At 45.0% G+C, this 13,842-nt stretch overlaps 1 protein-coding gene across 5 annotated transcripts in view; it reads left to right on the top strand.

Annotated features, from left to right (window-relative positions):
• Window positions 1–13,842, top strand: part of ADAM19 (ADAM metallopeptidase domain 19) — a 98,929-nt gene that overhangs the window by 4,431 nt on the left and 80,656 nt on the right. For 4 of the 5 annotated variants that reach the window (XM_021939909.2, XM_021939910.2, XM_003900439.3 and 1 more), the window contains exons 2-3: window positions 584–669; window positions 7,139–7,209. In XM_021939909.2, coding sequence (XP_021795601.2) covers window positions 584–669; window positions 7,139–7,209 — 157 coding nt within the window. Of the gene's footprint in view, window positions 1–583; window positions 670–7,138; window positions 7,210–13,842 lie in introns of those variants that run through there. The other variant, XM_021939911.2, reaches the window with a different exon arrangement.

The raw sequence follows: 13,842 nt of genomic DNA, 5'->3' as shown, positions 1-13,842 counted from the left end.
GACACTCCCCATGGTCTCTGCATTATCAGACCCAGGGCTGTCTTGCTGACCATATCTCATACCAACTTCCTCTTTCATTTACTAGCTACCCCCTACCTTATGCTTGTTCCTTCAACAGGCCAAGTTCACTTCTGCTCAGGCAGGGCCATTGCACTTGCTATTTCCTCTACCTGGGACACTCTTCCCCCAAGTTTTTGTGTGGCTGCCTTCTGGCCCCTCAGGACTCAAATGCCATCTAAGTTGATCATCCTGTTTCAAATAGGCACCCCCTGCTAGATGTCTCTTTATGCCATGACCCCAGCTTATTTTCTTCAGGGTACTTAGCACCATCTGAGAACACTTGTTCATTGTCTGTCTCCCACCTCTAGAGGGTAGACTTTACAAGTACAGGGACCTCATGTGTCCTATTTACTACAGTATCACCGACCCCTAGAGTGCCTAGTTCCTAGGAAGTGCCAAGAGCCTGAAATCCAGCAAGTCTTCTAATGACCCAGTGCAGGGGCAGCTCACAGAAAGTGCATGTGTGGCTTAACTGGGGTATAGAGGTCTGGGATTCCAATGGTTTTGCATCTTGTCTTGGCAGGAGGAAGTGGGGAAGGCAGCCCCAAGCTGCAGCATGAACTAATCATACCTCAGTGGAAGACTCCAGAAAGCCCCGTGAGAGAAAAGGTAAGACTCAAAAGACCTCATTTACATTGGCAGGAGTTGACAACTGAGGTTTGGGCTACCTACTCAACTTTCTTAGAATCCCAGTCATCACTATTAGTTCTGTTTCCGGCCCATTCTATCCTCTGGGTGCCCATTTTGGATATCACAGACGGGACTTTCCTTCTTTGTATGACAAACTTCTAGAACACTTCCAAATGCTATTAGTTGAGGAAATGATAATTCACATTAATGCTGACACAAGCTAAGTGCAAATGTGTTGGTGTCACAGAAGTCACTTAGTCTTGATTGGAATTCATTAAACATTGTCATTGTTATTTTTGCTCTGCATGATACATACTTCATTTTCTTGAAGGAATAATGTACTTGGAGAGAAAAAGGATAATAATATAAACTATTTTAATAAGAGGCAGGGTAGAGACCTAGTACTGGGGAATGTATCTTACAATCCAGTAGGCTCCCCTGGCCAGAACACCAGGGAAATGCATAGGCTTTATCAAAGAGATTGAGAAGAAAACAAAACACACTGTCCTGTTCTTGCAGAGAGGACCTGTGCATCTAGAATATTCTTTGTGGTTCTGTTTTTTGTTTTTTGTTTTTTTTTGTGTGTTTTTGTTTTGTTTGTTTGTTTGTTTTGACAGAGTCTCACTCTGTCGCACAGGCTAGAGTGCAGTGGCATGATCTTGGCTCACTGTAACCTCTGCCTGTCAGGTTCAAGTGATTCTCATGCCTCAGCCTCCGGAGTAGCTGAGATTACATGTGTGCGCTGCAAAGCCAGGCACATTTTTGTATTTTTTAGTAGAGATGGGGTTTCACCATGTTGTCCAGGGTAGTCTCGAACTCCTGACCTCAAGTGATCCGCCCACTTCGGCCTCCCACAGTGTTGGGATTACAGGCGTCAGCTACTGTGCCCCACTGTGATTTTGGTTATTGCAGCCCAAGTGAGACATGAAAGAGCAGGAAAGGAAGATGTGGTTGTTGTGTGCCGGTAACCAGCTATGTGACCTACCACTTGCTGAAGTGGTGGATTTTCCTCATTTGTAAAGCAGTGCTTAGAGAGAACAAGGAGAAAAGAAAGCTGGGGAGAGGGGTTGTTTTCTAAGATCTCTTTGGGTTAAAACGATTTGTGATTTATTGGGCAACATATTGGAGCAAGATTACAGCAGGAAAGAGATGTGTCAGGAAAGGCTTCAGACATTGTGGCTGTTGAATCTGGAAAGATAAATGGAAAGGAGCAACGTCGAGGATCCTTGAAGCTCTGGCCAGGATAATACAGACATGTCCAAAAAGGCTCCAACTTGGATTTACCAAGGGAACCTAACAGTGTAAATTTTAGGACAGGCCAAGTGCGGTGGCTCTAGCCTGTAATCTCAGCACTTTGGGAGACTGAGGCAGGAGGATCATTTCAGGCCAGAAATTTAAGACCAGCCTGGGGCAAGATACTGAGATCCTATCTCTACAAAAAAAAAAAAAAGAAAGAAAGAAAGAAAATTAGCTAGTCCTAGCAGTGTGTGTTGTAGTCCCAGCTACTCTGGAGGCTGAGGTGGGACGATCGCCTGAGCCCAGGAGTTTGAGGTTATACTAAGATATGGTCGCATCACTGTCCTCCAGTCTGAGTGACAATGCAAGATCCTATCTCAAAAAAAAAAAAAAAAATCAGGACAAATAAAAACAAGTTACATTTTGTCCTAAAGGCAGTGAACACATGGAATTCATTTCATCAAAAAGTAGGAGATGCTGAAAATAGCTTCAGGAAAAGTCTTGACAAATTAATGGATGATCGTCCTAGAGCAAATTACTTTTAACAATTAGGATCTTGGGTATTGCAACCTATTCATACTGCCTGAGGAATGGACCTGCTACTTTTTATAGAGGCTTCTTTGTTCTCTCCAGATGTGGATGCTGGGCATCCTCAGGAAGGGCCTGAGAACAAAGCAGAGGACCAGATCCTGTCTTTGTTCCCAACCATTGTCTGCCCAGCATATGGGTCATTATATTCTATAGGAATAGTCAGCATAGTGCCTGGCATCATAAATATTTGCTGAATGAACAAATGAATGAATGTCAAAGAGAGAGAGACTAGAGGCTGGATTTCACTTGGGCCTCTCATTCTCGTTTATGTAATTAATTCACTCACTGAACATTTTTTTCTTCACTTTTTCTCACCACTGACTTAAAGCTCACATTCATTAAACATTAACTGAATACTTATACTGTATACTAAATATTATACTAGATCTTAAGGGAAATGCAAATATAGGACAGATTTCCAATACCCTGTGGAGCTGAAGATCTATTTAATCTAGACTGAAGGAGAGAGAATTTTTAAACCATCCCTAGGAGAGGGATAAATGGTGGGTCAGCTCCCTGTACTTTCTGGGAGAGGAGAGCTGATGGTGCCTCTTCTTAATACAGAGTGGAGTTTCATCAGAAAAGCTCATCAGTAGAGCTGGACAGAAAAGCTTCATAGATCCTTAAAATGCAGTTTCATTGTTTTGCTTGAAATGCCCCACAGAAAAAGGGAGCATCCTTTTTTAAATATCGGTGCCTGAGCACCTTCCAGAATAGAGAGAATTATTTTGGGATCACCCACATAAAAATAAAGATTACTACTCCTGGTGGGGTGAGGTGGCTCATGCCCTGTAAATCCCAGCACTTTGGGAGGCCGAGATGGGTAGATCACCTGAGGTCAGGAGTTCGAGACCAGCCTGGCCAACACAGAGAAAGCCCGTCTACTAAAATTACAAAAATTAGCCAGGCATGGTGGTGCGCACCTGTAATCCCAGCTACTTGGAAGGCTGAGCACGAGAATGGCTTGAACCTGGGAGGTGGAGTTTGCAGTGAGCCAAGATTGGGCCACTGCAATCTAGCCTGGGTGACAGAGCAAGACCCTGTCTCAATAAAAAAAAAAAAGAAAAAAAAGATTACTACTCCTGCTGCAGCTTGTGTCTCTTTGCGGGAGGGGTGATAGTGCTTTGATTTGGGGCAGTATTCATTTTCTGTGGGGGCAGTGACATACATGGTTACCTACCTCTTGGATGAGGGAATCGCTGTAGCTCTGTTGGTATGTGGTCTTTCTTTTTTTTGTTTTGTTTTGTTTTGTTTAGACGGAGTTTCGCTCTTGTTGCCCAGGCTGGAGTGCAATGACGTGATCTCGGCTCTTGGCAACCTCCGCCTCCTGGGTTCAAGCGATTCTCATGCCTCAGCCTCCCAAGTAGCTGGGATTATAGGGACCTGCCACCATGCCTGGCTAATTTTGTATTTTTAGTAGAGACAGGGTTTCTCCATGTTGGTCAGGCTGGTCTCGAACTCCCGACCTCTGGTGATCCGTCCGCCTCGGCCCCCCAAAGTGTTGGGATTACAGGTGTGAGCCACCGTGCCCGGTCTGTGTGGTCTTTCTTAAATGCCCTCTTGGGGCTGGGTCCCTGATGCTCAGTGTGATTGGGTGGGGCACCTGCTCAAAAACTCCATAAAGTGGCAAAGGATCCGCAACCAGAATAGGTGTTGGCAGAGCTGAATCAGGGCATGACAAACAGAGAAGTGAATCTCTTAGTGAAAGTTATTGGTCAAACATCTCCCCAGCTTCCTACTCTGTTGGGTTTGAAATGTTCCTTCTTGAGATGAAGTAATACGATTAATTAGGCAATGGTCAGGGTTGCCCAAGAGTCCTTGATTGGAACGTTCAGATCTCATCATAGCCCTTGGTGACCTCAGAGTCTCAGAAATGCCCAAATCCTAATGCAGAGTGGGGTTTGCAGCGAGGAAGGGGAATGTGCTTAGAAGAGGTAGGCCTCTAACCAGAGGTGGCAGAACGGGTGACCTACTTCCTCAGACATGCAAGAACTAAGCTTTCAGGTCAACCTTATAAGGGCTAGAAGCTCTACTCTAGCAATGACTTTTGTGGATTGAAAGGGACTTCAAGAATTTATCTACTGGGTGAGGTGGCTCACGCTTGTAATACCAACACTTTGGAAGCCTGAGTTGGGAGGATCACCTGAGCCCAGGAGTTCAAGATCTCCCTTGGAAACATGATAATACCCCAGGATCTACAAAAAATTTAAAAATATTAGCCCAGTGTGGTGGCATGCACCTGTGGTCCCAGCTACTCAGTATGCTTGAGCCTGGGAGGGTGAGGCTGCAGTGAGCCGTGATTGTGCAACTGCACTCCAGCCTGCACAACAAAGCAAGACCCTGTCTCAAAAAAAAGTTGTCAGTTCCTTAGTCCCAAAATAGAGAGCTTATGTTTAAAACACTCCAAAGAATCTGTTCTGTTTTAAATATGTAAATATCTTTTTTAAATAAATAATTTATTTCTTCAAAAACAGTTCAGTAGCCTTAAGTTGAATTGTTGAAGCATGGAGGTTTATTATGACTTGGTTTTAAAATTTCTTTGAAATTTTCCACAATAATAAGGTAAAAAGAGATTAATAAAAGTTATTTTCTTAAACTCTGAAAGCAACTATAAAAATGTGGAAAGATGTGCAGAAGAAAACAAAATTAACTCATGATCCTGTTGCCTAGAGTAAGTATGGTAACCTTTAGGCTTACTTCTCTTTACATTTTTCCCTTTGCAAAGTGTATTTAAATAAAACATTCAGTGTTTTATTTTGAGGTTTTATGACTAGCGATTATAGTGTACATTTTGTCAATAATTTAACAACTACTTAAAGTTGCTGCTTTTAATGACCATTCAGTGTTCTGTCATATGAATGGATCATCATTTATTTAACCATTCTCTAACAGGTTATATTTAGGACAGTTAGGTTACATTTCATTATTCATTACTTTTATTTTATTTATTTATTTATTTTTGAGACAGAGTCTTGCTCTGTCACCCAGGCCGGAGTGTGCAGTGGCACGATCTTGGCCCACTGCAACCTCCGCTTCTCAGGTTCAAGGGATTCTCCTGCCTCAGCCTCCTGAACAGCTAGAACTATAGGTGTGCACCACCATGCCCAGCTAATTTTTGTATTTTTAGTAGAGATGGGGTTTCACCATGTTGATCAGGCTGGTCTTGAACTCTTGACCTCAAGTGATCCACTCGTCTCGGCCTCCCAAAGTGCTGGGATTACAGGCGTGAGCCACTGCGCCCAGCCCATTATTCATTATTATAAGTAATAAATATCCTTCTATACAAACCTTTGCTTGTGCCTCCTTTTATTCCTTTCAAACAGCCTCACATTCCTGAGTCTAAACTTTTTTTTTTTTTTTGAGACAGTGTCTCGCTCTGTCACCTAGGCTGGAGTGCAGTGGCGCGATTTCAGCTCACGGCAACCTTCGCCTCCCAGGTTCAAGCAATTGCCTCAGCCTCCTGAGTAGCTGGGATCACAGGTGCCCACCCCATGCCTGGCTAATTTTTGTATTTTTGGTAGAGACAGGGTTTCACCATGTTGGCCAGGCTGGTCTCAAACTCCTGCTCTGCCTGCCTCAGCCTCCCAAAGTGCTGGGATTACGGGCGTGCATCACCGTGCCTGGCCGAGTCTAAACATTTTTAAACTCTCGGTGCATACAGTCATGTTATCTTTCAGAGAGTTGCCGTCGGTTTAAATTCTCAGTGGTAGGGATTGCAAGTGCCCACTTTACAGTGGGCATTGTGCATTGTGATTTAGAGTTTTAGATAACCTCTGGCACTTTGATGTTTTTCAAGGTACCTTATTATTAATTTTTTTTTCTGGAGGTGGAGAGAGGTGGTTTATTAGTGATGCTGAACATAGTTTTCGTGCTTATCAACCACTGGTATATGTTAAGTGATCCGTTCTGGGTGTGTAGCACCTGTAGCCACCACCAAACTACTTATGTGTAAAATGTATCTACTTTTTGGCCTATAAAACCTTAATTTGAGGATCTCTTAGTTGCTTCCTCTGAGATGATTGGGGTTTTCCAAACTAAGAGTCAAAATAAAGTAAGAACACCCACTACGAAGAGGATCCCCTAGTATTTTACAAGATAATAGGCAACATGTATCATGGCTTGCCGTGTGCCGGGCACTGTGATACATTATTTATGCTCATTATCTCACTCAGTCCTTACAAGATCCCCATCAAATTGACTATTACTATCTCTGTATCATACATGAAGAAACTGAGATGTGGGGAGGCTAAGCAACATGTCTGACTTCACACAGCTGCCGGTGTCAGAGCCGGCGCTTGAATCCAGATCTGACTCTGTAGGACATTTACTGCTAGAGATTGTGTTTTCCAGTGTTTCCCTTCACTGCACCACATACATACTCTTACACCACATTGCAGCCTGGAGTTTCTTCCCTATGCCTTTCAGGAGAAAGCAGATGGGGGAAGGATTTGGGTCATTCTGGGATTGAGGTCGTTTTACATGTAGGCTGGAAATGCAATTGACCTTTGCTCGTTCACTTCCTGTGGATCAATGTCTGAGCACTGTGCTAGAGGCTGTGCCTGACTCTGGGAGCCTGGGTGCCGGGTTTTAGGAACTGACATTATTTTGTTGTTGCTTTTAGCATCCACTCAAAGCTGAGCTCAGGGTAATGGCTGAGGGGCGAGAACTGATCCTGGACCTGGAGAAGAATGAGTAAGTGGACTCCTCCTTTGTCTAAAATGAAACAAATAACGTCTGTGTCAATGCCGGACGCAGGTGTCGCTGTTCTGGAAGGAAGCAGTTAATGGAGTGACCCCAAGCTCTCAGTCCTTGGTTCCTTTCAGGCAGCATCTTGCAAAGTCATGAAGCTTTCCACAGCCTCTTGACTTGATGTGAGATTGCTGGACTGCTAAATGTGTTGCTAAAATTTCCTTAGGCAGTATTTCAGGGGTCCCTGGAGTTCACTGTGGGCACACAGAGGTCTGTGTATGTGTGAGATTAAGGGAGTGGATGGACCGGAGGTCTTCGGCAGCTGCCTTACTAGCGCCAGCCCAGTGCGTGGCAGGAAATGAAGGAAATTAGAGGAAAACAGCAGAGAGGAGCGAGCAAAGCAGGGGTGTGCTGGGGCTTGGCGCCTCAGACTCAGATCGTTCCATGTGTTCTGTGTCAGCTGCATCTGAGATTTTGCCAATAGGGCATTGTCAACAGTCTCCTGGCTTCATCGGGCCCGGCTCTTCCATCTTCCTAACCCCATTCATCTTGGGTGATAGCCTGACTCAGAGGCACTTGTGCATTGATTGGCCATCAGACGCAGTCATATCTGGATTCATTTAAGGGAGGAGGTGAATGGGCACGAGGCATGACCATGTCTGTGGCCCATTCTTTGGCCATTCCCCATCTCCTTAGCTGTGAAGAGCTCTCCTTACTTGGCCGAGGGACTCTGAAAACCTCTGGTATTTCCCCACCGACCATCCCACTTTTCGTTTTGCCACACAGACGTCGCAGATAAGGCCGCATGGCTTGGAGAGCTGCCTGTCTCCTCTTGGCAGCCTCCAGAACCCCCTGGAAGCCAATGAGTAATCAAATGCATCACTGCCAAGAAAAGGATGAAGAAGGGCCTTCCTGTATACAAAAGGATGGGAATGACTTTTAGGCTTGGGTGGAAAGGGAGAATATAATTTATTCCAAATTTGGGCTTTTTGGGCACTTGCAAAGGAGGATGAGTGGTGTCCCGAGTATGGTTAAAATACAACTCGCAGCTTGTGCAGTGGTGGTGCTTCATCCACATCCTTCCTCTGCCTCCAGGACATGGTGGCCGCGGGAAGCCGGAAAGATGGGGATCGCAGTCATTTTTGTTTCTCTCGAGAGTAAAGGCAGTTCAGGCTGTGTTTCTTCTCTCTGTTGTCCCTGGAATAGACCTGGCCAGCTGCATCCCCAGACAGTGCAGCAACTATTAGCCCTGGATTTTTCCTTGCGTTGTCTTCCTTTGGTCCTTCAAGAAAAGGCCCTTAGAGGATTTGTTCTTGACTGTGTCTCTCAGGGGCCTGCCTTTGTTTCTCATGGCCCCAGCCTATTAGCCCTAGTCTAAGTGTTCCCTGTTGTTGCCTGTGTCTAATCTCTCCTGTTCTGCCCCCAGTAGAGCCTGTGGCCCTTCAGCTTCCTCTGGTCAGCCCAAGTGATAGTGTTGGTGTTGTGGGAAAATCTTTAGGAGTTGGTCTCTGGCCAAGCAGGAGTCCCAGGACTCAAATCTCTATCCTTCCCTCCTATTTTGAAACATTTGCTAGAGACCATAGGAAGTTAAAGCAGGAAGATGCCTTAGAAAACACTGAATGGAATGATCTTAGAAAACTCTGAAATTATGGATACAGAAATTTTGATTCAGAGAGGGATAGGCATTTGTCTGAGGCCACCCAGCAGGTAAATGGAAGAGCTGAAACTAGGATCATGTGTATTCTTGGTGTGAGTCTGGAGTTACAGAATGTGACCCAGGGCAAATGGCTGAATCTTTTGGAACTTCAGTGTCCTTGTCTGTAAAATGAGGGTAATAAGGCCAGCCTCGTGGGATGGTTGTGAGGATAAATGAGGTGAAGTGCAGGAAGTGCTTGCAGAGCGCATGGTGAGTGACCAGCCACTGTTGGGATTTTTATTGTCCCACACTGAGGCTCCAGAGGAGAACCCATGGCTGTGGTTCTAGCATCTGCTTTTCCGAGAGCAGCTGTCGTTTCCCATTGAGCTGCTTGGGCTGGATGTGGTTCCTGGCCTCCTTGAGTTGGCAGAAGGCAGCAGAGTTGGTAAAAATGGAAGCAGCAGAGCCAAGCAATATGACCTCACCAGGTGTCCCTGGGGGACGGCTTCCTGCTATTTTCATCCAAATTGGGCTTTTTGTTTTGAACATGTGTTAGTGAGCGGAACTCCAACTGCACACGACTTCCTAGTGTGTTTATTTCCCAAAGCCTTCTCATTCATGGTGCGTGCGAGTCCGGATTCAAAACAGCTTTGGAGTGGGGGAGATGATTTTCTAATTTTTCAAATCACTGTGTTGCAGTTTCTATAATCTCATGATATTTGGGGGAAACTAGGCCCTGGGCCAAGCCATTTCTCAGCCTCTGGTTCTCAACCTCCTTGACCAACATATTCATTTTTTAAAATCTACTGTGCCTCTGTGATATTTCAGGCACCAGTGCAGGTACTGGGGATAAAGCTGGGAATAAAACAGTTCAGCCTTTATGGAGCTTCTATTCTAGTGGGAAGTGGTAAGCAGACAAGTGAGTGCACCGTCTGTCAGGTGATGGGTGCTGTGCACGAGACAGAGGAACATAGGGAGTGGGGCCAGAGGAGTGTGGAGGTGGAACGGGAGCTGCTGTTTCTGAATGGCAGTCAGGGAAGGCCTTGCAGGTGAACTGATATTTGAGCCAAGACCTGAAGGAGGTGATGGAGTGAGCCATGTGGGCAGCTGAGAGATGACAATTCCAAGGAGAGGGAACAGCCACGTTCAAAGGCCCTAATAGATGATGAAGGTTTCCACTCTCCATCTGTACATTTCCCCATACACTGGATTCTCAGGTCTCCCAGGAGCAGTGAGCAAGGGCTTCTGGGACTCTGGGGGGAGGGAGAGGACCTTTTAAATTTCTTTTTCATCATCCTGCCGTGTCTGGCCTTCTCCCATCAAATCAAAGCCCACGTGTTAATGCATGGCCCAAAATAGCAGTGAGCAAGCCTTTAATGGAATTCACACATGGAGAGATTGCCAAGAATGGTGAGGATGGAAAGGCATGGGGCATGGGCCAGGAGAGGAGGGGGAACACAGCAAAGGGAGCTTCAGCTCAGGCGGCAGACACACTGAGGTGTCCTACAATAGCACGACAGCCGGCAGCCTTTCTCTGCTTTGAAGCAACTCAGGATAAACGGATGACATCCGTGAGAGGCACACTTTCTTTTTTTCTATTGAGTGCAGGTGAGAAACTGTGACCCTTTAGGGATAATCTGAGCATTCCTTTTGTGTCGGTTATTCCTGTGTTCTGATCCTGGCTCCGCCACTTACTACCTTGTAGCCTCTTTAAGCCTCAGCTTGTGCATCTGGGGTTTAATTATGGTCCCATGTCACAGAGCCACAGGGGGGATGAAATGAGATGGTACAGGTGAAGGACCTAGCAGAGTGCCTTGTTGGTATTCCAAGCTTAAGGTTGCTGTGATTATTTCTTGTTCATTGTTTTTAAATTGCCAAAGCAAATCATGCTTATTGTAAAACATGTAGCAATTCCAAATAAACAAAGGAATGAAAGTTTCCCCCCCACAAGGAAAATCCACTGCTGCTTGGTGAGCAAACCCTGGACCTTTTCTATGCGTACAAGAACATGCACATGAATCCTCACAGACACAATCACATACAGACACAGTCACACAGAAGCTGCTATTTTTGTTGAGGAGGGAGGAGCAGAAATGAGATTATGCCAGACATATTGCTCCAGCATTTCCTTTTTTGAACTCAATTGGATGTCAGGAAGACAGTCCTCTGCTCTAATAAAGTATATATTACATTGTTTAATATTTATATACACACATAATCACATAATTTGCAAAGATTGGTGCCTAGCTGTTGTTTGGAGAAACTTGTGATTGAGGCAGTGTGGTACGGTGGACATAGCATTGACCTCAGAGACACATGATGTGGAATTGGTCAACAAGCCAGCCAGCTCCCCTGAGCCTCAGCTTTCTCATCTGTAAAATGCAGAGTTTGGCCCCGGATAGGCTCTAGGCTCGGAAGGCTCTTCCTGCACTACCTCTTTAAAGCGTGCTGTGTGAGTAGAAAAACACAAAAGAAGTCTCTGCCTCAGGAAATTTGCTCTACTTTGGAGACATCCTGGGAAATAGTGGGCAGTGGGATAAAGGAAAATGGTGCCCCAAATCACGGGACCTTGAAGTTGGGGATGAACTTCTAGGTCAGAACCTGGCAGTTCAGGCAACAGAAAATACAAGAAGGGAAACTACAGAGCAGAACTTACAGACTGCTGTTTGCACAACAGATTTGAGCATTAATCCATATTTTTTCTCCATGTTCTTCTCCCCATGTCCTGAGACTGCCTCACCAACCCAGGAACCCATATTTGACAAAAACTTTTTTGCTGAAATCAAATGGAATCCTCCTTAGTTAGCTACAGGCATCCAGGGAGATGAACAGGGCTATGTGAACCCTGGCGCTGTCTCCTGTCCTTTCTTGGCTTTTTCCCAAAAGGAGGGCACACTGAATTGCTCAGCCAGATTCCTGGATGCTCACTGGGCCACATTACTAGTGAGCAGGATCACTCTATTCCAAGATCACCTTCAAAAGCAAATGAACAGCTCAACTAGTAGGCACTTTGCCCAGAGGCTCTTTGGCCATATGCTTCTATCTTCTAGTGTCTTAAACACATTCTAGGACTCTCATCTCTTCGGTAGACTGTCCTTCCTCAAGTCCAAATGACGATGGCTTGAGAAAGGGAGAGACGTCCTTTGGTCTCACCCCATCCATTTGTGCTCCAGCCCAGTTAGCTAAAGAGATCCTATTTGCTCAAGTTTAGTTAATAAGAATGGGTGTTTGTTTTCTTTTGTGAGTATGTCTACTTCCAAACCACCTGGGGAACAGCAATTGTCAAGGCAGAATTTGGCCTTTAGAGGTTTACTGATTTTAATACCCATGATTACCTCCCTCTTTAATCTTCCTTCCTATCCCTAACTTCTTATCAGTCCTTCAGTGATATCACAGGGTAGGAGAAGGCTTTTGTTGTTCTGGAAATCAAACTACAGTCTGGAAAATTAACAGTCATTCAGTGCTAATGGAGTAATCTAGCTCCCTAACATTCTCGTTTTTCCTCAAGTCCATTATACAATTTGGATTGCATAACATTGGTGGAATTGAAGAAGGGCAGAATTAGCAGGCAGGAAGGGAATTTTTCAGCAACACACAGGGCAGATTAGTTGCCATCTCCTATTCCTGCGCTTGTTTTTCAAGGAGGCCTGGTAGAAATAGTAGCAGACCCAAAGCAGAACCCTGAATACCACTTAGGCAGTGGAGCTCTCCCCACCTCCACCCTCCCAGCTTCCTCCCGGGTCAAGAGTAGACTTTAACATCTTACCTAGGATAAAGGACAGCTCTCTTTGACCCTCTCCTGTCAGGAGCTTCATTTGTTGTTGGCAGAATTCAATTTCCTGGATCAAAGAGCAGCTTAGAAAGGCTTAGATGGTATCCCAATGCTCTTAGTAAACCATGCTTCACTGAGTTGCATTTAAATGAGTCATAGACATATGGATTACATTGCACTTAAAATACACATGGCTCAAGAAATTAAAGGATATCATTTTTTTAACCAAGTATTTGGCAGACCTAAAGTATTCAAAATGTTTTTCCAAACTCTGCTTGCAGCTGTACTCCCCATTCCCCGTGGCTAAGGTTGTATAACCCGGGGAGACGGGTGCTGAGGAAACAGTTGGATGAATGGGTGGGGACACCAGAATTTGATGAGAGCTGCCTGTGGTGTCTGAAATTTTCTTCAAATGTTCTTTGGAAGTATCAAGAACTGGTTTGACCCTGCTGTGTTGATGCTGAAGGCAGTGAATGCATGAGTGGATTTAAATTCCAAGTGCTGTGCTAGGCACGTCATCCCAGAGAGACCTAGTAGTCCTGTTTGAGATGTAGTTTCTAATTGTAGCTTTGTAGACTGAGAATAATTTCATTTGCAATTCCCATGTTGTCCCAAATGCCTGGAGTTGCAGAACAAATGGATTGCCAGCCAGTCTGATGTGATTTTTGTATAAGCCAAACTCTCAACCCCACCCCTGCATAAGCAGGGTCTCCATTTGCAATGTACTGAATGTTTCTGTCTCCCTTCAAATTCTTACATTGAAATCCTAGTCCCCAAGGTGATGGTATTAGGAGGTGGGGCCTTTTGGAGATGATTCGTTTATGAGGGCTCTGCTCTCATGAATAGGATTGGTGCCCTGATAGAAGAGACCCCAGAGAATTAGCTCACCTTTTCCACCAGGTGAAGACATGGCTAGCAGCTACCATCTATGAACCGGAGAGAGGGCCCTCACCAGACCCCAAATCTGCTGATCCCTTGATCTTGGACTTCCCAGACTCTAGAACTGTGAGAAGTAAATTTGTTGCTTATTTGCTACCCAGGTTATGCTGTTTTGTTATAGCAGCCTGAATGGACTAAGATGCCATTATTTCTAAATTGTTGGAAACATGATATCACTTTCTTAGGGTCCATTGCTTAAGCTCAGACTCAGTAATAAGCCTGGTGATCTGAAGGGATGCAGCTTCATGATACACTTGCCTGAAGTATCAGAGTGCATCCAAAATTGCAA

The sequence above is a fragment of the Papio anubis genome, chromosome 5 (genome assembly GCF_008728515.1).
Source record: "Papio anubis isolate 15944 chromosome 5, Panubis1.0, whole genome shotgun sequence".
In the NCBI taxonomy this organism is placed as follows: domain Eukaryota; kingdom Metazoa; phylum Chordata; class Mammalia; order Primates; family Cercopithecidae; genus Papio; species Papio anubis.
This window is presented reverse-complemented; position numbering and strand designations above follow the sequence as displayed.